Below are 14,806 nucleotides of genomic sequence, written 5' to 3'. Positions count from 1 at the left end.
TTTTATAAGAACGTGTTTATTAAAATCTCATATTAAACATTAGAAATAACTTATTAATATACAATAAACATAAATGAGTTAATTAGTTGTCTTATTGTAAAGACATGAAACTTAACAAAATGTTGAGCACATGTATAATAATTTTACAAATATGTTGTGCATTCGAAATTTCACTTGACAATCCTACTATATTAATTGAGAAGTACAAATATGAAACTAACCTTAAAATGTGTAAAAAAATACATTCAATTGCCATTAGAAAAATTAATTAAGCTTAATTAACTAATTTAAATAAATATAATTAAATTAAAAATAAAAAAACACTCACATGTCAAATTAAAAAATCTAAAAAAATCTAAAAAAATATTTTCTCTCTCTAATAAATTATGGACGAAATTACTAAATTTTTTAAAAATATATAAACCAATCAGAATTTTAAAAACTAAGATTTTATATCCAAGTATACAATACAATTATTTTTAATAACTAAATTCGAAGATTTTATTAAGATTTCAAATTATGATTCTCCTATCATCTTTATTTTATTTTATTTACAAATTGTTTAGCACTTTCATATAATACTTATAATTAATAAAATGCATATTTTTTTCTGCATATGTTGTGATTTGAATTTTTTAAAACGAAAATATATTACTCAATGTATGAAAATGTGTGTTTTAATTTTCACTTTGGCGGGCTGGTAAAACTAAATTTATATAGATGATAAATTAATATTTTTTATTTACTCACAATTATAACATTAAAATTACTATTTTATATTTCACATAATATGATGCAAATATAACAAATAAACAATATAAAATTGTAATAATACGTCAAAAATAAAATACTATAATATTTTAAAATAATTAGTATTCAAATAAACTAATAGATTTTTACATAACAATTAAAAATAAATATTATCTCAAACAAAATAATTAAAAAAATTAAAACAATAATTTTTATTATTATATTATAATTTTTTTTTTAAGTGTTGATCCGTGCTTTAAGCACGGGATATATCCTAGTTTTATTTTAATTTTGAAATGGCTTACCTTTCAAGTCTTTTTTTTTTTCTTTTCTTTCAACTACCTTATATGTTAACGATACGAATTGATCGATAAATAGTTTGTAAATATTAAATCTTGTTGACCTTTTATCACACGGTTTTACTTGCAACTATTGACTTGGTATATTATAACGTTTCTAGCATTTCCAAAGGATATCATAGTTTTTTGTTTGGTTGTTGACTTATTTATTCATATTGTCCATACAAAAATACTATCTCAGTAGCTAGCAATTACCGATGGCGTAAATGTCAATCTTATTATTTTCTCAAATTTTTTTTTTTTTTAAGCTAAGGTCTAAGTAGAAATAAAAAGTTGGTCAACTAGTTTGAAAGATTCAGTTCATACATCTCAACCAAATTACACGATATTATACGTTCAAAACTTTGTTCTTAAGGCAATTAATATGGGACCAAGTGAAACTAAAAAGTTGATTTAAATGAAAGTTTCAAACTATATAATATCTATTATTGTGTTGAGGTGATCACATAACACATAAAAAAACAAAATAAAAATATTGTCATCATCTATCGCCATCATCAGTTACACATCATGGCCGTCCATTTCAACATGGGGACAAAACTTATGGTTATATCTTAAATTAATGAGATGTTTCCATTAGGTCAAATAGTATTTTAAGCTATTAATAGCGAGTTCATCTACTTTGGAATATATTATCTCATATTATAGTTTTTTTTTTTTTGCCAAACATATAAAATATATGGTTTTAAAATGTGAAGTTATATCTCATTTGGAGGCCCAGCTTTAGAAGGCTAGTTTTTCTTTTACAATATTTGTTTGAAAGCTTGGTCTAGCCACCTAATACATTTACCTAGTCAATTATCTGATCATACAGATCTTTTTTTTTTTTTTGGGCAAAAGAGAATTATACAGATCTATATATTACTCAGAATACAAGTTATTCTAAATGAAGCTAAGATAATTCCTTAATTGTTTCTCAAAATCATGGGATCTTCATGTCTCTCTCTTGGCCAAAAAAATGTCAAAATCAAAGACTTTTAACATTTTGATGTATTTAACTATTTATAGAACTTGTACGGCAAGTTGGTCTACGAAAAATACTCATAAACCAAAGACTAGTAGATGAAGTCAAAACTTGAGAGTGTTTCCCACGAAAATTACGGTCAAGTCAACTATAAAGATGATTTTGGAAACGGGAAAACGAAATTTCAAAGTAAAAAGCTAGATTTTGTAATCTTTACCTTTTTACATGGACAAATCATCTTTTCTTTTTCAACTAAAGAAAATATGGTGATGATCACCAGACGGTCCTGACCAACCACGTATTTAATTATTTATACTATTAAAATCCAAATTATACACATAATCACGTAATTATTAGATAATCATGATTACAAATTAATATGAAACATCTTAGTTAGGATAGGTATGACGACCATGCACAATCCATGCCTTGCAATTCAAAAACCACAAAGGTGATCAGATCTAGAAGAAAATCATATACATCCAAAAATCAATTAAGAGACTTGATTTGTTTAAAGACCACACAAAAATACACACAAGTACTACAGCTAATCGATACTAATCATGCAGATTATGTAAAACATGTTCAGTAGTTGTGCCAATTTAATATTCAAATTTTGGTCTGGTTTTAGCCTTTTGGGCATATAATTACATGGGTCCATAAATTTTTCTTTTTCTTTTTTCTCCCCGATATATCACATTTGGTTACTAAACACCAATATATTAGTATCATGCACATGTTTTAACATTATAAAGAATAAGTCACATTTTTCCTTTGTAAGGTGAACTGTAAAATGCGTTTCACAATAAACAAAATAGATGCAAATATAGACATATATATCTGATCATATTCATGCCGTCATTATCTCGCTAATTACATTATTTATCATTTGTGGCCAATAAGTATCAACAAAATAAGCATATACAAAAGAGAAGTAACAAGGCAATCATACTCATGAGAAACAAATTGGTTGATTAGCATGCTAAATCCAGACCATGTGCTGTATTTGTAATTTCACCATATAGAAATTTCAAAAAATGGCATGAAACGAACAGTGTTAAGTATAATCCCTTATAAGAAACCACAATTAAGAGACACACATATCATAATGATGCAAAGCTGGCTTGCACAACAACAACCCTCCTCAAGATATAAACAAAGAGAGCCATATATAGATTCAATGCAATGAATACCTTTCATTGACAAAAATCTGATCCTCTGTCTCTTTCTTTATGATCTTTATTATTCATATTTCTTTTATTATATGTGTGATTTCGTGTGTTTGAGTCTCTATGAGAAGAGTTTTCATTGGTTCATGGGAAGTTCGAACAAGTTTCGAAAATCATAAGCCATTTCTAGTATTGCATAGCTCACCTGTCATCGTCGACACTTACCTGTCACCCAAACGAAATCAACAAGTCAGATGCATTGATATCTCATCCTCACCTACCATACTATCTTAAATTCTTGATTTAGAAACCTAAAAAATCAAGATTACTCTGCACTTTGGAGATGAATATATCTTCATGATTACAACTCTACCAAATAAATCAAGGAAGTAAAATAGTAAACTGAATTTTTGAATATAACAACATCTCCTTTTTTTCTGATTCCTCCTTATCGTGAATGTACCAGAGACAAGTACAACTAGCTGTACTTTGGACTAGAGGTCATTAAAAAAGATGAATGTCATAAATGTGAACAGGTTCGGAGACTAAAATGCACTTATGCAGCAACAAGGTACTACGGAAAATAAGATCTGGGGGAATTATTTTTAGTTAATAAATGAGAGCCACTATTGAAGCCACATGGGCATTGTGATTAGTTTTGGAGACAAAGTTTGTATGATATGGCTTAACTAGGCAGAATATTAGCTGGATTATAAGTTTATAACACTAGTCCTTTTTGACACAATAATCTCTTTAACGATTCAGTTTCAATAACCATGCTCGCGTGCATGAATCTGTTATGCACTAGAAACATGATGACTCTATATGTCAGAGATCTTCTGAGACAAAGACTAGCCCTGTTTGGTTTTCGAATCTAGAAAAAAACAACATTTAGTAAATGTGTTTGGATATAATCTACCTGTTCGATGATATCAGCAGTTTTTACTAATTTCAAGGGACTCAATTCTCAAACAGGGGAGAGACAAGTCAAGCAGAGGAACATGGAACTGATCATGGACTATCTTTTTTAATTTTAGCCCAATGAAAACTTTGGCACATATTGGGCCTATGACAATTTGGAACCCTAATTTTCAGATTAGCATATGGCTCCTCAAACCTTTACAGACAAAGAAAGTAATATTCTTGTTCTTTACTAACCGAATCAAGATTTCGAACGGATTGTCTAGAATTTGATAGAGAACATTCGACAAAAAAAAGAAAAAATATTGCAATGGCGTAAGTCCACGTACAAAGTATTGTTATGGACTTAGCTTATTCCCCAAGCATCCATCGATATCCTCTTTTTCTTGTACGTGTACCTATACAAGGAGAATAATATATATATATATATATATATATTTAATATATATATATATACGACATGATTCGATTATATAGTCTATATACATCAAGTTAGAAATCCCTTCTCTTACCAAATCACATCGCCGTACGTAATGTATTACAAATCTGACCACTCTAGACACATATTTGAAGAATCTCCATGCGAATCTAGAGAAGCAATTTGCAATTTGTGTAAAAGTAAGGTTTCTTTTGAATCTTCAGCATATTATTGCCGTGAGTGTAGATCCCATTTCCACAAGGATTGTCTCACAATAACTTATCCAAAGATTCATGAGCATACTCTAACTTTCATTCGTAGAGAGATTTTTGTTCCTTGTGATCTTTGTGGGAGGGAAGATAAAGGTATATATTACGGATGTTTGCAATGCGATTTCTTTGTACATAGACACTGTATATACTTACCAAAGGTTATAAAGATCACACGTCATTTACATCGTCTCTCTCACAATCTTCGTATCAATGATCATGGCGATAACATTTGTGGAGTTTGTCGTGATCATGTTGAAGCTAGATATGGAGGATACTCTTGTATTGATAAAACATGTAATTATGTTGTCCATTCAACATGTATAATTACTTTCAATGTGTGGGATGGCAAAGAACTTGAAGAAGAACCTGAACCTGTACCAGAAGAGATTGACTCTGAAGTTGATTTTGCGGCGTTGGTGGAAATAGATGCAAAATCAAAACGCCATTTTAGCCATGAACATGACCTAATGAGACTAGATATAGATGACAAGGAGGAAAGTGAACAAGTATGTCAAGCCTGCATCCTTCCAATTGAATTTGGTAGTTACTTAGGTTGCAAGCAATGCGACTTTGCTCTCCACGACGTGTGTGCGAGTCTTCCTCGGAAGATGGAACATGCGATACATATTCATCCGCTAACCATACATGTTGACACGATGAACTACGAAAATGGGTTCTTCACTTGCACTGTATGTAACCAATGCTCTTGCGGATACATGTACAAGTGTAGCCAAGATTGTGGGTTTAAAATAGATGTCAAGTGTGCTTCTTTTGCGGAACCATTCCACCATAGTACGCACAAACATCCTCTTTATCTCGCAGTATATTTTGATGAATTTATTTATAGCTGTGTAGGGTGCACTCAATCTTCAAGGTTTGCAGCACAATGTTACGAAAGTTGCTGGTACCCCTTGGAGTTCAAATGCTTGAATTTACCACAATTGGTAAAATACAAGTGTGACACTCACTCACTCACTCTATACGGTAAGAACTATTACTCGAAGAGATCTGAGGAGCAACTTAAGTGGTGGTGTGAGATTTGTGAAGAAAACATAGATTGGTGTCAAGAAGTTGCTCCGACACGGTGCCGTAGATCCACATCTTCACAAGGTCGTCGCGTTCCTTCCACTGCTTCGCATCGTCAGGAGACGGGGCAGAGGGTTCCGTAAGGTGGACGAGAACACCAAAACTGCTGCAGTGAGTCTCAAAGAGCTCACGCCAGACATCATAATTCAGCTTCTTGAGATCAAGCTGAATGGGTATGTAAGCCCGGATCTGAGTGATTCCATATGGCTTATCATTCGCGGGAACGGTCGCGGTAACGGTCGCGGTTGTCAATGGTCCCGACATGATGTAGGACAAGCCAAATATGCCTAGTTGGTTTAACAGAAACAGAAAATGAAAGAATCGAAAGAGAAATGAGGAAGACGGAGAAATGAGGATCGAGTTTTTAGTGAAAAAGCTCTGATACCATGTAATCTAATGAATCTCCGTGATTAGGAGAGATTGTATTCATAAGATATATATAGTGTATGGTACAAGATAAGGTCGAATATACACCGAATGATATGGGATATACATGAATCAAAGATATTCCTATATCTACGCTAACAATAGACATAGCGAATTTTTGCTACTCCTGCCTTGATTGCTGCACCACTGTACATGTCGACTGCATCTTAGGGAAATACCCTTATTTGAAATCTGGCCATAGGATCAAAGTGAGTGGTTTCGAGGTCGAAGTTGCTTCAAACAATGGTGGTTCTAGACCGATTTGTCATACATGTCACCGTATTTGCCAATACAGACAAGTTTTCAACGCAAAAGATGATGTATGTTTCTGTTCTATCAATTGTATTCATTCTACCAAATGAGTCATGTACTATATGCAATGCAAGTCTGTCGATGTAGTCATCATGTAGTGAAAGGAAAAATTGACGAGTCCTTACAATTTCAAACTTCAAAAATATCAAAATTTAGGACTCCGCCGTTACGTTGATGTTTCGTAGGAGTTTAATTTCAAGGCAAAACGTTTAGTTTGGAATCTTTAACTTTGTAGCAGACTAGAATTGGTTACTCTACCTGCACGGCAGCATCAGTTTTTAACTTTCCATCCGAACAGAGATAATGTTCCACCAATCAATACAAGATAAGTATTCATGGTGGTGAATTACTTTGCTGGTTTGTCACAAGCAACCGAAAAGCTAAAGATGTCTTACGTTAACGTTTCCTAGGGAGTTTTAGAGTTTTAGAGCAAAAACTCTTACGGTTCAGTTCATTCTCCTAACGAGCTCATTGATGAAGTTCTCGCGGTTTCCGGCGTCTCCACCTACCACGTAATGGTTCCTCTTCTTCTTCATCCCTCCCAATGGCGCCTTCAACTGGAATGGCCACAAAAAGTTGTTGGCTTCCTTGAAATGTGGCCCAACCGTCATGATCTCATGGATCAGATCTTCCACACAGATTATGCCATGCTTCCCTAGCCCCTGATTCAACGTTATAGGAGAATATAAATACTTTTGATGATTAACATCAATCCAAATCTTTGAGACCAATTTGATCCAACACTGTTGATACAGCATCAATATTTAAGGAATTAAGGGTGGGAGAAAAGGCAACAAATTTGACTTTTGGTCATATCCTAATATGAACAGACCAGACATGATGAAGGTATTCACCTGGTCTACAATGGAGTTGTCTGTCAAGGCAATCCTCTGGTGGTTAAGCTTTCCAAAACCTCGTTTGTAAACCAATTCCTTCACACTTTTTAAGTTCGGGTATCTGAGGGAAACAAGAGTTTCCTCCCATGGGTAAGACTAACAGGCTTAAATGGAAAAGTTTTAAAAATGTTGTAAGTGAGAAGAGATGTACCCATAGGTCACATAGGGTTCAACACGGCGAAGCATGTTAATGGTTGCCTTGTTGACCTTCAAGAATACACCATTGAAAATCTGCAATAAAGTATCATAGTGTCAGATACGATCCTTTTTTTGTTTTAGTTTTAAATTTGGTTTAAATGTGCAAATCTCTCATCATAAGATTGTGTTACCTGTCTTAGACGCAAAAGCTGCAAAATCTTCTTTGTCTTTGGGTCAATGGCATTGATACTGATGAATGAAAAACAAAGACAGAAATGAGAAAACAGTTCTAGAAGTAAAACATCCATCACACTTGGGAGATAGAAGATCACATTACCCCCGGATACGGATAATGAAAAGCAATTTTGCTTCCGGGTCAACATAGAAGCCTCCTTTCAACTTTGCCTCACGCTTCAGCTGGATTAACTCCATTTCCTGTAGCCAAAACAAGTAGCCAAAACTCTCCATGAATTTGCATTTCGCACATTAGACAAAAATAGCAAATTAAACTTGAATTAGAAGAAAATAAAAAATACCTTCTCCTGGTACTCCTTGGAGTACTGCTTGGCCCGGTTAAAAATGAGTTTCCTCTTGTCAGCATTCTGCTTTTTGGCAGCCTCAAGCTCTTGTTTCTTGGCGAGTGCCCATTCTTCCTCCCTCTTTCTCTTCTTCAACACTGACTCAGGAACAACAGTCTTGGATTCTGCCTCAGTCATTTCTGTAAAATGAAATAGCCACAGAACAAACTTGGATTACATAATCATCTTAGTGGTATAATAACCAATTGGTGTGGCTACACTTTTCCTGGAGAGGAAAACTGAAAAACATAAACAAAACCAAATGCTACAGCCCTTTTAAATAGCAAAAGAGAAACCTAATAAGTGAAAGTTTTAGCATAATCAAGAACTATACATAATAGAATTAACTGGAAATGCGTTACATAAGTGGTTACACCTCGTTACTAGCATCATCCTCATCCATCTCTATTGTCATACAAACTTAAGAAATGGGTCTATAAGACATAGATCCAATTACATCCTACCACAGTGGTTATGAGCCTTAAGACTCTTAATTTATTATATAAACTAATCCAATAGCTAGATCACAGGCGTTGTTCTGTTTAGGCCAAAATAAAACCGCAACACTACCAAAACACACATATAGCTTTCCTTAAACACCTAACAGTGACCAATTCACACATAGCTGGAAACACGATTGAGTTCTCCAATGAGGTAGAGACGGAGAAGAGAAAGAAGAAAGACTAACCGGCGATCACGAACGTCGTCGGCGGTAGAACAGAGTGGAGGCAGGGCCGTTACCGAAGTAAAAAAGTTGAAAAATAAAATCTTTTTTTTTATAGTGTTTTATTTTATAATGATTTGCGCTTTAAACCCCTTTAGAATCACAATATCTATTGTTTTTGACTCAGATGATTTGGTTGCTCAAAAAAAGACCCTAGATTATATTTCTACCCTTTTCTATAATTTTTTGTTAAGCTTACATTAGTGTCAATTATATAATTTTTTTTATCTTTCCTTCAATTACTTTTTCAAGTTATATGTTAAAAAGGTTCAAAGATGTATGAATCATTTGATGAGAATAAGTCAATTTGACGAGAAATGGGGTCAAAATGTAATATAGAGAAAAGTATGAGCGTAAAAACTAATTATTTGGAGGCAAAAGTTGAGAAAGAAGAAAAAAGGAAAGGATTTGGTGACAAAACATAAAAAAAAACGAAAAATTAAAATAAAAGAATTGCAGAAAAAACCCTAATTGACCCCGAAGGCTCCTTCTACACCATAAGATCCAACCAAGACAAAAGAAAACTAGGTTTCACTCTTCTCTCTCTATTACTCTCCGTCTCTCGTTTCCCTCTGTGGTGTTCTCCGCCGTTCTTCTTATCACCATCCTTAGCTGAGGTAAGCTTCTCGATGTCTTATCTGTTCTTCTTCTTCTCCTCCTTCTTCTTATTATTCTTCTTACATTATCCCGACTTTATCGGCGGGAAGGACCTTTACCTTTATTCCCGGTTTCGATTCCTATTACCTTTATATATTCATGGATTCGCGGGTGTGGTGGATTAGTTAATGAATCGGAGATTTACGTTTCTGGTAACATAAAAAGTTCAAATCTTTATCGAATTTTTAGGTCCATATCTATCGAATTGCTCTCAAATTTGTAATCTTGGTAGAGATTTCGTTGTTGGGTAGCGTATATGGCTCCTTAGAAGCTTAAAAGTTAGTACTTGACATGTTTTCTCATGGCCCAAGTTATTGGATTGAATTCAATTTTTTGTTTTTTTATGCTCTTTTGAAGTGTTCTTGTTCTCTTATATGTTAAGCATCTTATCATATCTGAGACGTTTCTGTTGATAACTCATTTTATTATAACTCAGTTTCTGTTGGTTTCTTGATTGATATAGAACTTGAAGTTTAGAGTCAATGAGGGGAAGAAGCTACACTCCGTCACCACCGAGGGGTTATGGAAGGAGGGGCCGCAGCCCTAGCCCTCGTGGACGATATGGTGGGAGTCGTGACAGGGATCTCCCTACCAGTCTTTTGGTTCGCAACCTACGTCATGATTGCAGGTTTGTTCTTTACTACTTTATCTAGTTCCCTCTATTTGGATCGTATCTTTTCAATGGGATATGTGGCTTTGTAAGTTTCTGTGATTCCAGATTTGCTTGTTTGCGTGAAAGGCTTTCAAAAAGCTGATGTACATTGCGTCATATGTTGGGTGCTCTTTTTGTGTGACAAAAATGTATTTAGAAGCATGTAAAAGCGTAACATTTCTAGATATAGCTCATGCGTGAACTTCTGTTTCGATGGTACAAGAATGTCACAGATCTTTGCAATAGGTTGACTCCGTTTTCTCTTGACTCTCTTTTCTCCAGGCAAGAAGACCTCAGGAGGCCTTTTGAGCAGTTTGGTGTTGTCAAGGACATCTACCTTCCAAGGGATTACTATACTGGGTGAGCATGCTCAGTAAGACATTGAATGTTTGAACAACCAGGGGATTATTGTACATTGCTTTAATTAGATCGTGTCTCTTTTTAATAGTTTTCATTGCTTCGTAAACCACTTTTTTTTGTGAATCTACATCACATCTATAGCTCATGGAATTAGTTAGATTTATAGAAAATTTCTAAATTTCTTGATAGAAAAATCATATTTGGAGCCTTGAAACATTTCCAGTGTGAGTAGGTATAGTACACCTAGAACATCATCCTCTTCTAGTCACTTTAGGGAAAGAATACAGTGATATGATTCATGTTCGATCACACTTCGAGTGTGTTTATTAAAGTTGTTGAGGTTTAACAGTGAATCTAGAGAATTGAAGAGACCAATGAAGTAATTAGAGTTCTTTGGAAGATGTTCTTAATGGTAGTGAAGGTTGGAAGGAAGTTGGGTTTGAATTCAATTTGAAGATGTATCAAGTCTTGAAGAAGTCATCTTTATACTGAAACTTGCAAGGTTTGCAGGCAAGTGCTTGCTTTTTTTCATGTTTATCATGATGGCTTCTATTGCAGGAGATAGTAAGGCCAATTTTTTCAAAAGGCTTCTCGCCAAAGCTGTACATCTTCCTTGGTCATTGTGTTTTTAGTTCCTAGGCTGACAATTGTTTTGTTTATTTGGATTTTTTTTTTGCAGAGATCCAAGGGGGTTTGGATTCATTCAGTATGTGGAACCTGCTGATGCTGCTGACGCAAAACATAACATGGATGGTTTTCTTCTTCTTGGTCGTGAGTTGACTGTTGTATTTGCAGAAGAAAACCGGAAGAAGCCAACTGAAATGAGAACAAGGGATCGTGGTGGAAGGTGAATTGAGATTCTTCCTCCTTTGAACATGGGACACCGGATTAGGATCAGTTTGTCTATACATTCCCAGGAGATGACTTGATTTTAACTTGTAACTTTTTCATGTTTGTAGGAGCAACAGGTTTCATGACAGAAGGCGTTCTCCTCCTCGGTACTCTCGTTCTCCTCCCCCTCGTCGTGGTGGTCGTAGATCACGATCACGTAGCCGCGGCTATAATTCTCCTCCCCCTAAAAGACATCAATCTAGGTAACTAGCTCTGCGTGTCTGACTGAATTTCATATTGTCAGATGTTATTACAGTTCTCTGATGGATTAAACCACTCTACTCTCCAACTGTATTATGGCAGGTCTGTCTCACCTCACGATAGACGATACGAGAAGGAGAGGTCATACTCCCGCTCACCACCCCATAATGGCTCAAGGGTTCGCAGTGGAAGTCCTGGGAGAGTGAAGAGCCACAGCAGAAGCCCTAGAAGAAGCGGGAGCCCAAGAAGAAACAGGAGCTATACTCCTGAACAAGCCAGGAGCCAAAGCCCAGTCCCTAGGCAGAGCAGGAGCCCGAGCCCGGTCCCAGTCCCTGCACGAAATGGAGACCGTTCTCCTAGCCAGTGATTACTCACATCATGTTGTATCTCTCTACTCTTTGAGTTCTTGAGATTTAAATTCTGTTTCTATCAGATATTTTGTTGCCTCTACTAGATTGATACTCTAAAGCTTTGTTTAGACAAGTTTTAAAGACAGATATTTGTAGTGCTATTTGTGTGTTTTGCTTTATGTGTTTGATCAATGGATCATCTTGAGACAGGATTTTGAAATAGAGTGTGGTTTTTTGTCATATCTTATCTTTTTAGATCTCATCTAATATTGTTATGGTGAAAGATGGTCCTATTAGGAAATGAGGGAGCTTTTCTGACGTAACGCTCCATTGGTTTTGAATCGGCCTTTTGGCACTTTCCAGCTATTATATTTTTCCTCCATAAAGCATCACAATGAAGAGAGCTTTGTTTCTTTCTTTCAAACAAAACGCCAAGATTAACAACGGTTTCTTATATTTTTTTTCTCTGAAAGATAGTAATAAATATTTGGTAAACGTTGGAAGTTTTATTCTTCCAAAATCCAAACCCTGGGACAAGTCATTGACTCGTTGATAATACTCTCGTTCCAAATCATATACTGTACTAATTTATTTTATTTTACAAGTTTAAAGTCTGGTCATAGGTTTGAGTGTTATTGACGATTATGTTCTTTTAGCCACATACTAACATTTTAGGCTAGCTTCCGTTTGACTTGTCCCGAGTCTGTCTTGATCCGACAAAAGTCTTGGTCGTCGCATGTTTCTGTATTTTCATTGAATATTCAGTTTTCCAGCAGAGCACGTAGCTTGGAATTAAATGCACGACGTGGAAATTCAGTGGAGGAGAAAATTTGGAAACAATTTTTGAGTGTTTTTAATGAATTAAGAAAAAACAAATATACGAAAACTGAAGTGGAATTCCAAAATATCAATTTCAGAATAGTGTGACAATATTTCAGTTTACACTGTTGATGAAAGAAAAGAAACTGTCGAATTCAAGAATAACTAGAGCATCCAAGAAACATTTCGAAGTCCCTTAATAACATTTGGAAGTCATGCACATGCATGATATTAGCAAACTCACGGATCTTTCTTTCTTTTTTTCTTTCGATTCAAGATCATATTTAAATAAGGGAATTTTGTTGAGAGTACCACATTTGAGTATAAACTTTTCTATTTTACCACAATAGAAAATTCTTTGTCTGTTCTACCACAATAGATACTTAAAAATACGTAAATACCCTCTCATTTATTAACAAAAAATCAATAATGCATCAGTATTTTCGTGTCACGAGACAATAGTATACAATGTCCTTTTTTATGACACAACACAAACAGAATTATTTATATTTAGATAAAATATAAAATTATTTCTTTTTTATTTTCTTATTCATCTCTTCCATACTGTTCGTATATCAAATAATACGTCGTGGACATGTTATGAACATTGATAGACAACATTTTAAAATCATGTCCACTAATTTTGTGATACTATGGACATGTCTAATCGTAGACTATATCTATGGACAAATGTCTTATCTACTTTCTAAATACTATAGACAATTATTTGCGTATAAGTAGTCCACCAGTTCAAATGCAACAATAGACAAATTCAATAACTGAATACAAAAACTTGTCCACAATTTTGTATTCAGTAGAAAAATTGTCCTCTATTTAGTTGTGAATAGTTTTTCATTTAGTTGATAGAAAACAAATATTCTATATAACTACTCATTTCTGATTGTATTATTTAACATAATATATATATATATATATATATATACTATCCCTCAAATCTTCTTCAGTGGAAAAGTTCTAAACACTTACTTGCTCGACAAGTTGTCCTCTACTAGAATGTGAACAATTTTTTATTTACATGGTAGACATTATTATTTATTAAACTATATTCTGACTGCAAAAGAAAAAGAAACACACTCTGGGTTTGGGATTTTTAGCATAAGAAGATAGAAAAAAATGTTTTTGTATCTCTTGATTTTTTTGTTTTGAGAAATGACGAGAGAAACAAAGGAAGGAAGAAAGAGTTGAGTATTATAATGTGGGACTATTTTAATCTGACAAAAGATGAAAAGACATGACATCTAAAAAGCATGTGTTTTGTTTATTTTCAAAGTTTTAACAAAAAGAGATGAAGAAAATAGTCAAGGTTAATTTCATCATTTTATATTATCAATGTGGTATTTTCATAAAGCAGCTATGCAATGTGGTAGATATAATAAGAAAATTTTTTGAATGTGATAGAATTATTAAAAAACTCTTTAAATAAAATCCGAACTGTTGGACATGGGATACGCCCAATATGCCATTCAGCGCAACAAGACTCATTAATTGTGATTTCGACCCGACAAAATTGGGAGCAAGTCATTAACATTCTGCGGAAGGTAATCTCGGCATTTTGCGATGGAATTGATATGCTCAAATTAAACCCTAGAGCTACTCTCTCAAATTAAGAGATCACTGCAGTACTTAGGGGTCGAATTCCACAAGGACTCAAATCTACACAATAAATTATAGAGTTTTTTCAATTATGCTAAACAGATTAAATTAAATTAAAACAAAAGCAATGCAAAATATTAATATTAAAGACTGTTGTAAATTCAAGAGATCAAAAAGCTAGGCCTAGGGAATTTCTCAGGAAATTATGAAATATTAAATAAATCAATAAATTAGGATTCAAACAATTAA

The 14,806-nt window shown here is 34.1% G+C and overlaps 3 protein-coding genes across 3 annotated transcripts; 2 read left to right on the top strand and 1 right to left on the bottom strand.

Annotated features, from left to right (window-relative positions):
* LOC109129068 lies at window positions 4,031–6,853 on the top strand. Its single transcript, XM_019236655.1, is given in 5 exon segments — window positions 4,031–4,066; window positions 4,069–4,125; window positions 4,128–4,144; window positions 4,723–5,915; window positions 6,477–6,853. Coding segments are annotated over 5 exon segments (1,554 nt in total). The 3' UTR covers window positions 6,728–6,853.
* LOC104745609 (60S ribosomal protein L7-4) lies at window positions 6,949–9,055 on the bottom strand. Its single transcript, XM_010466900.2, has 7 exons — window positions 8,978–9,055; window positions 8,248–8,429; window positions 8,049–8,146; window positions 7,903–7,960; window positions 7,725–7,804; window positions 7,532–7,634; window positions 6,949–7,339 (listed from the first exon to the last, which is right to left on the bottom strand). The coding sequence occupies exons 2-7, from the start codon at window positions 8,425–8,427 to the stop codon at window positions 7,124–7,126; spliced, it is 735 nt and encodes a 244-aa protein (XP_010465202.1). The 5' UTR covers window positions 8,428–8,429; window positions 8,978–9,055; the 3' UTR covers window positions 6,949–7,123.
* Window positions 9,485–12,364, top strand: LOC104745608 (serine/arginine-rich SC35-like splicing factor SCL30A). Its single transcript, XM_010466899.2, has 6 exons — window positions 9,485–9,630; window positions 10,134–10,298; window positions 10,605–10,682; window positions 11,362–11,529; window positions 11,642–11,776; window positions 11,877–12,364. Exons 2-6 carry the CDS (start codon window positions 10,153–10,155, stop codon window positions 12,139–12,141), a joined length of 792 nt encoding a protein of 263 aa, XP_010465201.1. The 5' UTR covers window positions 9,485–9,630; window positions 10,134–10,152; the 3' UTR covers window positions 12,142–12,364.

Source organism: Camelina sativa, chromosome 15 (genome assembly GCF_000633955.1).
Source record: "Camelina sativa cultivar DH55 chromosome 15, Cs, whole genome shotgun sequence".
Classification (NCBI taxonomy): domain Eukaryota; kingdom Viridiplantae; phylum Streptophyta; class Magnoliopsida; order Brassicales; family Brassicaceae; genus Camelina; species Camelina sativa.
The sequence above is the reverse complement of the archived record's forward strand: the minus strand, read 5'-3'. Positions and strand labels throughout refer to the sequence as shown.

Excerpts from the sequence above, each read along its gene's own strand:
- LOC104745609 (XM_010466900.2), bottom strand. The coding sequence starts at position 8,427 with ATGACTGAGGCAGAATCCAAGACTGTTGTTCCTGAGTCAGTGTTGAAG. Across the intron at positions 7,635-7,724 it reads GAACCCTATGTGACCTATGG|ATACCCGAACTTAAAAAGTG; the intron begins GTACATCTCTTC and ends TGTTTCCCTCAG. Across the intron at positions 7,340-7,531 it reads ACAACTCCATTGTAGACCAG|GGGCTAGGGAAGCATGGCAT; the intron begins GTGAATACCTTC and ends ACGTTGAATCAG.
- LOC104745608 (XM_010466899.2), top strand. The coding sequence starts at position 10,153 with ATGAGGGGAAGAAGCTACACTCCGTCACCACCGAGGGGTTATGGAAGG. Across the intron at positions 10,683-11,361 it reads CCAAGGGATTACTATACTGG|AGATCCAAGGGGGTTTGGAT; the intron begins GTGAGCATGCTC and ends TTTTTTTTGCAG. Across the intron at positions 11,530-11,641 it reads ACAAGGGATCGTGGTGGAAG|GAGCAACAGGTTTCATGACA; the intron begins GTGAATTGAGAT and ends TCATGTTTGTAG.